Source organism: Oncorhynchus masou, chromosome 5 (genome assembly GCF_036934945.1).
Source record: "Oncorhynchus masou masou isolate Uvic2021 chromosome 5, UVic_Omas_1.1, whole genome shotgun sequence".
Lineage (NCBI taxonomy): Eukaryota > Metazoa > Chordata > Actinopteri > Salmoniformes > Salmonidae > Oncorhynchus > Oncorhynchus masou.
The window spans coordinates 92,816,830-92,828,926 of record NC_088216.1 but is presented as its reverse complement, the minus strand read 5'-3'; the positions used below and the strand labels follow the sequence as shown (position 1 = coordinate 92,828,926).

The 12,097-nt window shown below is 44.0% G+C and overlaps 1 protein-coding gene across 1 annotated transcript in view; it reads left to right on the top strand.

The window, feature by feature from the left end:
- Nucleotides 1–11,890, top strand: part of LOC135540453 (synapsin-2-like) — a 204,248-nt gene extending 192,358 nt beyond the window's left edge. The window contains 3 exon segments of the mRNA XM_064967087.1: nt 6,668–7,243; nt 7,246–8,014; nt 10,471–11,890. Coding sequence (XP_064823159.1) covers nt 6,668–7,243; nt 7,246–8,014; nt 10,471–10,630 — 1,505 coding nt within the window. The 3' untranslated portion in view covers nt 10,631–11,890.
- Nucleotides 11,891–12,097: the final 207 nt, after the last annotated feature.

Sequence of the window (12,097 nt, the reverse complement as noted above, 5' to 3'; positions counted from 1 at the left end):
CAGAAGGACTTGAGTTCCTGTATGATGTTGTGATCACACCACGTCTCGTTAACCATAAAGCATACGCCCCCGCCCCTCTTCTTACCAGAAAGATGTTTGTTTCTGTCGGCGCGATGCGTGGAGTAACCAGCTGGCTGCACCGACTCCGATAGCGTCTCTCCAGTGAGCCATGTTTCCGTGAAGCAAAGAACGTTACAGTCCCTGATGTCCCTCTGGAATGCTACCCTTGCTCGGATTCCATCAACCTTGTCAAGACTGGACATTGGCGAGTAGTATGCTAGGGAGTGGCGCGCGATGTGCCCGTCTCCGGAGCCTGACCAGAAGACCGCTTCGTTTGCCTCTTTTACGACGTCATTGTTTTGGGTCGCAGGCTGGGATCCATTCCGTTGTCCTGGGTGGAAGGCAGAACACAGGATCCGACCCGGGAAAGTTATATTCTTGGTCGTGCTGATGGTGAGTTGACGCTGCTCTTCAGTAGTTCTTCACGACTGTATGTAATGAAACCTAAGATGACCTGGGGTACCAATGTAAGAAATAACACATAAAAAAACAAACTGCATAGTTTCCTAGGAACGCGAAGCGAGGCGGCCATCTCTGTCGGCGCCGGAAGTGTTGTCCCAAGACACCTTCAGTAATATTGAGGTAACTTAATTTAACACCATCAGAATGCACACATTGTGCCTTATCTGACAGACAGTTCCCAAACCACTTGCAAGAAACCTGTTCGAGGCCCATTTCAGACAACCTTTGAATGAGTAGGGGATGGTCGACAGTATCAAAAGCCTTGGATAGGTTTATAAATATGTCAGCACAGTGATTCCTATGATCTAAGCAATTTAATACAACATTTAAGACAAGCATAGCAGCTGAAACAGTGCTATGTCCAGGTCTAAAACCAGACTGGTGCACATTAAGAATATAATTTCAAGTTTAAAAAGTTCGTAGCTGAGAGTTTGCCAGTGTTTCTAATATTTTTGCAATGCATGATAGTTTAGAAATCGGATGGTTGCTATCTCAGTCAGATGGACCCCCACTTTGTAAAGGGAAGGATATGTTCCAACTTCCAGATCATGTATAGCATCAGTAGCCATTGTTAAATAAAAAATGTGGGTCAAAGGTTATACAATGAGGGGGCAGACAGCTGCAGTAGAAAGAGATCAGCTCCTGTGGATTCGTTTGCATAACTTTTTTGCAATTGAAATGTTTCAAATGGAAAAAAGAGTGAGTGGAGGGGCATTATTCTTAACTATCTTTTTAGCAGTGAATAAAGGACTTCCTAGTAGAACTTGAGGTATTTTCAGAAACCATTCTTTCAAACAGATGGCCAGCTGAGGAAAAATGGTTATCAAAAATACCACAAATGGGAGGGGGGGGGGGTTATTTATCAAAGATTTGACCACTTTCAAGAATTTAACTGGATTTCCACCACTCTCAGATACACAATTCAATCTGTCAACGTAGCCTTAGCCCAAGCTAAGTTTCTTACCTTCATCTCTTATATGGATCATGCTTATCTACATGTCTTAAAGTAATGACGGACTGTCGTTTCTCTTTGCTTATTTGAGCTGTTCTTGCCATAATTCCACAAATGTACTTTTATGAAGGCACACCTGTTAATAATTTAAATGCATTCCAGATGACTACCTCATGAAGCTGGTTGAGAGAATGCCAAGAGTGTGCAAAGCTGTCATCAAGGCAAAGGGTGGCTGCTTGAAGAATCTCAAATATAAAATATATTTTCATTTGTGGAACACTTTTTTTGGTTGCTACGTGATTCCATATGTGTTATTTCATAGTTTTGAAGTCTTCACTATTATTCTACAATGTGGTAACTTTTTACTGGTAGTGTACATAGTACAGTAATACATACAATAATACATAGTACTGTAAAACATGAATTAATACAAAGTACAGTAATACACAGTACAACGGCTGGCCATGCCTTCCTCCTGGCTTCTCCAACCTCGGCCAACAGCTCCGCCCCCCCTCCGCAGCTACTCTCCCAAGCCTCTCCAGGTTCTCCTTTACCCAGATCCAAATAGCAGATGTTCTGAAAGAGCTGCAAAACCTGGACCCTTACAAATCAGCTGGGCTTGACAATCTGGACCCTCTCTTTCTGAAACTATCCGCCGCCATTGTCGCAACCCCTATTACCAGCCTGTTCAACCTCTCTTTCATATCGTCTGAGATCCCCAAGGATTGGAAAGCTGCCGCAGTCATCCCCCTCTTCAAAGGGGGAGACACCCTGGACCTAAACTGTTACAGACCTATATCCATCCAGCCCTGCCTATCTAAGGTCTTCAAAAGCCAAGTCAACAAACAGGTCACTGACCATCTCGAATCCCACCGTACCTTCTCCGCTGTGCAATCTGGTTTCCGAGCCGGTCACGGGTGCACCTCAGCCACGCTCGAGGTACTAAACGATATCATAACCGCCATCGATAAAAGACAGTAAGTACTGTGCAGCCGTCTTCATTGACCTTGCCAAGGCTTTCGACTCTGTCAATCACCATATTCTTATCGGCAGACTCAGTAGCCTCAGTGTTTCTGATGACTGCCTTGCCTGGTTCACCAACTAATTTGCAGACAGAGTTCAGTGTGTCAAATCGGAGGGCATGCTGTCCGGTCCTCTGGCAGTCTCTATGGGGGTGCCACAGGGTTCAATTCTCGGGCCGACTCTTTTCTCTGTATATATCAATGATGTTGCTCTTGCTGCGGGCGATTCCCTGATCCACCTCTACGCAGACGACACCATTCTGTATACTTCCGGCCCGTCCTTGGACACTGTGCTTCCTAACCTCCAAATGAGCTTCAATGCCATACAACACTCCTTCCGTGGCCTCCAACTGCTCTTAAACGCTAGTAAAACCAAATGCATGCTTTTCAACCGTTCGCTGCCTGCACCCGCACGCCCGACTAGCATCACCACCCTGGATGGTTCCGACCTAGAATATGTGGACATCTATAAGTACCTAGATGTCTGGCTAGACTGTAAACTCTCCTTCCAGACTCATATGAAACATCTCCAATCTAAAATCTAATCTAGAGTCGGCTTTCTATTCCGCAACAAAGCCTCCTTCACTCACGCCGCCAAACTTACCCTAGTAAAACTGACTATCCTACCGATCCTCGACTTCGGCGACGTCATCTACAAAATAGCTTCCAACACTCTACTCAGCAAACTGGATGCAGTTTATCACAGTGCCATCCGTTTTGTTACTAAAGCACCTCATACCACCCACCACTGTGACCTGTATGCTCTAGTCGGCAGGCCCTCGCTACAAATTCGTCGCCAGACCCACTGGCTCCAGGTCATCTACAAGTCCATGCTAGGTAAAGCTCCGCCTTATCTCAGTTCACTGGTCACGATGGCAACACCCACCTGTAGCATGCGCTCCAGCAGGTGTATCTCACTGATCAACCCTAAAGCCAACACCTCATTTGGCCGCCTTTCGTTCCAGTTCTCTGCTGCCTGTGACTGGAACGAATTGCAAAAATCGCTGAAGTTGGAGACATTTATCTCCCCCACCAACTTCAAACATCTGCTATCTGAGCAGCTAACCGATCGCTGCAGCTGTACATAGTCTATAGCCCACCCAATTTTACCTACCTCTTCCCCATACTGTTTATTTATTTACTTTTCTGCTCTTTTGCACACCGATGTCTCTACCTGTACATGACCATCTGATAATTTATCACTCCAGTGTTAATCAGCAAAATTGTAATTACTCACCTACCTCCTCAGGCCTTTTGCACACAATGTATATAGACTCTTTTTTTTCTACATGTATTATTGACTTGTTAATTATTTACTCCATGTGTAACTCTGTGTTGTCTGTTCACAATGCTATGCTTTATCTTGGCCAGGTCGCAGTTGTAAATGAGAACTTGTTCTCAACTAGCCTACCTGGTTAAATAAAGGTGAAATAAAAACATTAAGTTAAACACAAAATAATACATAGTACAGTAGTACATACAACAATACATTGTACTGTAACACAGTACAGTAATACAAAGTACAGTTAAACATAGTAGAGTAATACATATAATAATACAAAGTACCGTAATATGTAGTAAAGTAATAGATACTACAGTAAAAAATAGTATGATAATAAATACAGTTGTCATGCATAGGTGTAATAGGTGGCAGGGAAGTCAGGCGCAGGAGAGTCAAATGGAGTGTAAAATGGAGTCTTTTAATAAAGTCCACGGAGTATGCTCCATAACACTAAAAGTACATAACAAACAAACATGGGTACAGGGACCCAACGCGCACCTATACAACAAACACACTACACTGACAATAAAACAAAGACATGAGGGGAAACAGAGGGTTATATACACAACAGGTAATGAATGGGATTGAAAACAGGTGTGTGGGAAGACAAGACAATACCAATGGAAAATGAAAAAAGGATCAATGATGGCTAGAAGACCGGTGACGTCGAACGCCGAGCACCGCCCGAACAAGGAGAAGCAACGACTTCGGTAGAAGTCGTGACAACAGTAATACATATTACAGTAATACCTACATTAACATATGGTACAGAAATGAATAGTAGAGAAATACATACAATAATACGTAGTACAATAATTCTTACAGTAATACATAATACAGTAAAACAAACAGTAATACATACAGTAATTCATACTGTAGTAATACATAGTAATACACACTATAGTAATACATACAGTAACACATAGTAAAGTAATACATACAGTAATACACAGTAGAGTAATACATACATAGTACTACATACAGTAATACAAAGTACAGTAATACATACAGTAAAGAGTACAGTAATACAAACATTAATACATACTACTAGTAATACATAGTACAATAATAAATACAGTTTAATATAGTATGGTAATGCATAGTACCTTAGTACATACATTAATTCATAGTACAGTAATATATACAATAATACATATTATTGTAATATGTACAGTCATGAGTAGTACAACAATACATATTACATTACTACATACAGCAGTACATAGTACAGTAAAACATACAGTCGTGGCTAAAGGTTTTGAGAATGACACAAATATTAATTTCCACAAAGTTTGCTGCTTCAGTGTCTAGATATTTTTGTCAGATGTTACTATGGAATACTGAAGTATAATCACAAGCATTTCATAAGTGTCAAAGGCTATTATTGACAATTACATGAAGTTGATGCAATATTTGTAGTGTTGACCCTTCTTTTTCAAGACCACTGCAATCCGCCCTGGCATGCTGTCAGTTAACTTCTGGGCCACATCCTGACAGATGGCAGCCCAGTCTTGCATAATCAATGCTTGGACTTTGTCAGAATTTGTGGGGTTTTGTTTGTCCACCCGCCTCTTGAGGATTGACCACAAATTCTCAATGGGATTAAGGTTTAAGGTTAAGGTTTAGGTTTAGATTAAGGTTTAGTTTCCTGGCCATGGACCCAAAATCTCAATGTTTTGTTCCCCGAGCTACTTAGTTATCACTTTTGCCTTATGGCAAGGTGCTCCATCATGCTGGAAAAGGCATTGTTCGTCACCAAACTGTTCCTGGACGGTTGGGAGAAGTTGCTCTCGGAGGATGTGTTGGTACCATTCTTTATTCATGGCTGTGTTCTTAAGCAAAACTGTGAGTGAGCCCACTCCTTTGGCTGAGAAGCAACCCTACACATGAATGGTCTAAGGATGCTTTACTGTTGGCATGACACAGGACTGATGGTAGCGCTCGCCTTGTCTTCTCCGGACAAGCTTTTTTACGGATGCCCCAAACAATCGAAAAGGGGATTCCTCAGAGAAAATTACTTTACCCCAGTCCTCAGCAGTCCAATCCCTGTACCTTTTGCAGAATATCAGTCTGTCCCTGATGTTTTTCCTGGAGAGAAGTGGCTTCTTTGCTGCCCTTCTTGACACCAGGCCATCCTCCAAAAGTATAATTCATAGTACAGTAATACATAGTCAGTAATACATATTGTAATACATAGTAGAGCAAAACAAATAGTAATACATAGTAAAGTTACACATACAGTAATACATTGTACAGTAATTCTTAGTACAGTCATACATACAGAAATACATGTTAGGGTAATTCATAGTACTGTAATTCATAGTACTGTAATATATTTTACAGTAATACATTGTACTGTAATTCATAGTACTGTAATACATTTTACAGTAATTCATAGTGCAGCAATACATATTACAGTAATTCATAGTGCAGCAATACATATTACAGTAGTACATATATTATGCTCTGCTCCTTCATCTCAGTTGATGAGACATATTTTCAGATAAATTATAGTTTGATTCTCTGCTTGTGTTTATACATTGCAGATATACATTTGAATATTACGGTATGTCTGTTCAACCTCCCCAAGTTCTCCAATGTCACCCCGCTCCTCGTACACTTTACTGGCTTCCAGTTGATGCTCTCATTCACTTTAGAACCTGTAGCTGCAATACTTTTTATATGAGTATACTACATATGGAATGTATAAAGATATAATCTACTACATATAGAACTACATAGAATACAAGATATAGAAGAGGTTACATATACGATATTTAACACACTATCCCACATCTCCCTGCATAAAACCACATTATGTTTTTGTGTTTTGTATTGTATTTTCCAGTATGTATTATAACATGATACTGTTCTGTGTCCTACATTTAGGGGGTGCCGTGCAGGCCCAGCTCACTCAGCCACAGAGTGTGGAGCCTCCAGCAGAGTTGGCCCCCAAGGTGTCCCCTCCGCCAAAGCCAGCCCCCCCTCTAGTTTTAAGAGCGGCAACCATCCCCATTCAAAAGCAAGCCTCCACTCCAGTGGCAAAACCATACTCTGCTCCAGTCTCTAGGCCAGCCCCTGCCGCAGTGCAAAAGCAATCCTCCTCCCCTCCACCAAAGCCACCCCCTCCTGCGGTGGTAAAGACGACCTCTGCTCAAGTACCAAAGCCTATCCCTTCCCCAGTGCAAAATCCTGCTCCAGCTCCAGCCCTTGCCCCAGCCCATGTCTCAGCCCCAGTCCTATCCCCAAACCTGGCCACTGTCTCAGTCCCTGCTCCTGTCTCACCCCCAGCTGCTGCCCCTGTCTCAGCTCCAACCTCCAGCCTAGCACCCGCCTTACTCCCAGTCCTATCCCCGACCCCTTCTCCTGTCTCACCCCCAGTTCCACCCCCTGCCTCACACCCAACCCCTGCCCCCACTACACAGCAGCCCAAGCCCCAGCCTCAGGTGTCTTCATCAGCAGCCCCTCCCCAGGAAAGCCAGCAGAGCTGCCCCCTCTGCCTCCCAAGCCCAAGCCTATACCTCCTGTACGCCGCAACTCCAAGCCCCTGATCCAGCCCAAACCCCAGACCCCCCTTCCACCCCTTGGCCTGAAGCCCAGTCCTGATGCTGTGTTTTCATCCAGAGCACCAGACCAGTCCCTGTCCCCAAAGAGGTCCCCTGGGAGGGTGCAGTCCCCTTTCTTACCCCAGTCTCCAGCTAAAGCTCAGCCACCAACGGTCCTTTCCCCAGACTTTCACCCAGACCCTACCCCTATTATGATGCCCATGTCCTCCACTGGCACTGCCATGGCCCCTGAGCCTGCTCCAGAGCCTACTCCAGTCTCAGTTTCAGCCTCATTCCCATCCCCATTCTCAGCTCCAGTCTCAGCCTCATCCCCAGATCCAGTCTCCTCCTCATCCCCAGCTCCAGTCTCAGCCTCATCCCCAGCTCCAGTCTCAGCCTCATCCCCAGCTCATCCAGTCTCAGCCTCATCCCCAGCTCCAGTCTCCTCCTCATCCCCAGCTCCAGTCTCAGCCTCATCCCCAGCTCCAGTCTCAGCCTCATCCCCAGCTCCAGTCTCAGCCTCATCCCCAGCTCCAGTCTCAGCCTCATCCCAAGCCCCAGTCTCAGCCTCATCCCCAGCCCCAGTCTCAGCCCCATCCCCAGCCCCAGTCTCAGCCCCAGCCCCAGAATCAGCTAAAGCTGAACCTCTGGTTGAAGAACCGTCAGCACCCAAGGGACATCCACTGCTGAAGTAAGAGCTTTTGCTACATTAAACAAAAATGGTGACATGGTGATTAATGTTGTCAGAGCCATTACCCTGATGTACTGTGCATTTGTTCTAGTAAGCTTTAGGGTTAGATTTAAGGTCAGGTTTAATGTGATGTCTCTGCAGTAAGTCCTTGACCAGGTTAGCTTTAGGGTTTAAGGTCAGGTATAATGTGATGTCTCTGTCTCTGCAGTAAGCCCCTGACCAGGTTAGCTTTAGGGTTAGATTTAAGGTCAGGTTTAATGTGATGTCTCTGTAGTAAGTCCCTGACCAGGTTAGCTTTAGGGTTTAAGATCAGGATTAATGTGATGTCTCTGTCTCTGCAGTAAGCCCCTGACCAGGTTAGCTTTAGGGTTAGATTTAAGGTCAGGTTTAATGTGATGTCTCTGTAGTAAGTCCCTGACCAGGTTAGCTTTAGGGTTTAAGATCAGGATTAATGTGATGTCTCTGTCTCTGCAGTAAGCCCCTGACCAGGTTAGCTTTAGGGTTAGGGTTCAAGGTCAGGATTAATGTGATGTCTCTGTCTCTGCAGTAAATCCCAGTCCCTAACCAGGTTGGAGTCATTAAAACTCGTTTTTCAACCACTCCACAAATTTCTTGATAATAACTATAGTTTTGGCAAGTCGGTTAGGACATCTACTTTGTGCATGACACAAGTAATTTTTCCAACAATTGTTTACAGACAGATGATTTAACTTATAATTCACTGTATCACAAATTCAGTGGGTCAGAAGTTTACATGCACTAAGTTGACTGTGCCTTTAAACACCTTAGAAAATTCCAGAAAATGATGTCATGGCTTTAGAAGCTTCTGATTTACATAATTTGAGTCAATTGGAGGTGTACCTGTGGATGTATTTAAAGGCCTACCTTCAAACTCAGTGCCTCTTTTCTTGACATCATGGGAAAATCAAAAGAAATCAGCCAAGACCTCAGAAAAAAATGTAGACCTACACAAGTCTGGTTCATCCTTGGGAGCAATTTTAAAACGCCTGAAGGCATCACGGTCATCAAATCAAATCGAATTTATTTATATAGCCCTTCGTACATCAGCTGATATCTCAAAGTGCTGTACAGAAATCCAGTCTAAAACCCCAAACAGCAAGCAATGCAGGTGTAGAAAACAATAGTACGCAAGTATAAACACCATGGGACCACGCAGCCGTCCTATATCGGCATAACCTGAAAGGCCGCTCAGGAAGGAAGAAGCCACTGCTCCAAAACCGCCATAAAAAGTCAGACTACAGTTTGCAACTGCACATGGGGACAAAGTAGAAATGTCCTCTGGTTTGATGAAACGAAAATAAAACTGTTTGGCCATAATGACCACCGTTATGTTAGAATGAAAAAGAGGGAGGCTTGCAAGCCGAACACCAAAGTTGTGCAAAATGGCTTAAGGACAACAAAGTCAAGGTATTGGAGTGGCCATCACAAATCCCTGACCTTAATACTATAGAACATTTGTGGGCAGAACTGAAAAAGCGAATGAGAGCAAGGAGGCCTACAAACCTGACTCAGGTACACCAGCTCTGTCAGGAGGAATGGGCCAAAATTCACCCAACTTATTGTGGGAAGCTTGTTGAGGGCTACCTGAAACGTTTGACCCAAGTTAAACAATTTAAAGGCAATGCACCAAATACAAATTGAGTGTATGTAAACTTCTGACTCACTGGAAATATGATGAAATAAGTAAAAGCTGAAATATATCATTCTCTCTACTATTATTCTGATATTTCACATTCTTAAAATAAAGTGGTGATCCTAACTAAACTAACTAAAACAGGGAATTTTTACTCTGATTAAATGTTAGGAATTGTGAAAAACGGAGTTTAAATGTGTTTGACTAAGGTGTATGTAAACTTCCGACTTCAACTGGAGATGTGTGAACGTTAGTGTATAAGCTAATGATCCATCATGTATGACATTCCTGGGAGTGTGTAAACTTAAATGGCGTATTACCATAGGATTGTTGTATGCTCTCTGTAGTTTTGTAGTTGAAAATGTATCAATTGACAAATTCGGCACATTTGGGCAGACTTGATGCAAAATACTGTGAAACTATGCACACACCCCGCTAAACTGCGCAAAACTGCAGTATTATATTATGGCCTTTCTCTTGCATTTCAAAGATGATGAAAATAATTATAATAGAAAACGCATGTTTTTTTGTTTTCATTATCTTTTACCAGATCTAATGTGTTTATATTCTCCTACATTCATTTCACATTTCCACAAACTTCAAAGTGTTTCCATTCAAAGGTTTAATGTGATGTCTCTGCGGTAAGTCCCAGTCTCTGACCAGGTTAGCTTTTGTGTAAGGGTTTAAAGTCAGGTTTAATGTGATGTCTCTGTCTCTGCAGTAAATACCAGTCCCTGGCCAGATTAGGAGTTAAGGTTAGGAGTTATTGTTAGGGTTAACGGTATGTCTCTGTCTGTTTTAGTAAGTCCCAGTCCCTGACCAATGCCTTCAGCGCGTTGGGAGATGCGTCGTTCTTCCGCTCCAGCTCGACCAGCTCCTCGGCGGCTGGTGGAGAGGACGAAGCCAAGGCCGAGACCATCCGGAACATCCGCAAGTCCTTCGCCAGCCTATTCTCCGATTAGTCCTCTCCCACATGCTCTAGGATTGGCAGATGACTTCATTGACATAAACATGACCCAGTCTGAGATTAACTGTGTGTAACTGTATAACTCCCAAGTCCCGCCTCCATCCCCTGCCTCTCTGAGTCTCTGAGGACTCAATTGGCAAATTGAGTGTGATGATGTCAAAGTGCCAGCTACCTGTAGCTAGCTACCTGCGTGAAGCTTGGCCCTCGGTCAGTGTGTGAGGAGGAGATATATATAACGGTCTAATGCATGAAGATGACGGCTCCATCAGTAGGTTTTGTGGAGCAGAAGGGATGTTTGTGTTGCGTTGATGTTACCCATTGCCTCTAGATGTTGTAGCCTTAATGTGATGTGTTTTATTACAGATTCGTGACTGTGAGTGGTGACCCCTGACTCCTGTATCACCATATGTACTTCCTGTAACTCAGATATCTGCTGCACGTTCTTCATCATTAACAGTTGTTCAATAATAATACCTCTGTTGTGGCTGTTGACCACAGTCACTCATACATACAAGTATACCTCTCCTTTAATCAGTCAGACGCCTCCTTTAGTCAGTCAGACCCCTCCTTTAGTCAGTCAGACCCCTCCTTTAATCAGTCAGACCCCTCCTTTAATCAGTCAGACCCCTCCTTTAATCAGTCAGACCCCCCCTTTAATCAGTCAGACCCCTCCTTTAATCAGTCAGACGCCTCCTTTAATCAGTCAGACCCCTCCTTTAATCAGTCAGACGCCTCCTTTAATCAGTCAGACCCCTCCTTTAGTCAGTCAGACCTCTCCTTTAATCAGTCAGACCCCTCCTTTAGTCAGTCAGACCCCTCCTTTAGTCAGTCAGACCCCTCCTTTAGTCAGTCAGACCCCTCCTTTAATCAGTCAGACCCCTCCTTTAGTCAGTCAGACCCCTCCTTTAGTCAGTCAGACCTCTCCTTTAATCAGTCAGACCCCTCCTTTAGTCAGTCAGACCCCTCCTTTAATCAGTCAGACCCCTCCTTTAGTCAGTCAGACCCCTCCTTTAGTCAGTCAGACCCCTCCTTTAATCAGTCAGACCCCTCCTTTAGTCAGTCAGACCCCTCCTTTAATCAGTCAGACCCCTCCTTTAGTCAGTCAGACCCCTCCTTTAGTCAGTCAGACCCCTCCTTTAGTCAGTCAGACCCCTCCTTTAATCAGTCAGACCTCTCCTTTAGTCAGTCAGACCCCTCCTTTAGTCAGTCAGACCCCTCCTTTAGTCAGTCAGACGCCTCCTTTAATCAGTCAGACCCCTCCTTTAGTCAGTCAGACCCCTCCTTTAGTCAGTCAGACCCTCCTTTAATCAGTCAGACCCCTCCTTTAGTCAGTCAGACCCCTCCTTTAGTCAGTCAGACCCCTCCTTTAGTCAGTCAGACCCCTCCTTTAGTCAGTCAGACCCCTCCTTTAGTCAGTCAGACCCCTCCTTTAGTCAGTCAGACCCCTCCTTTAGTCAGTCAG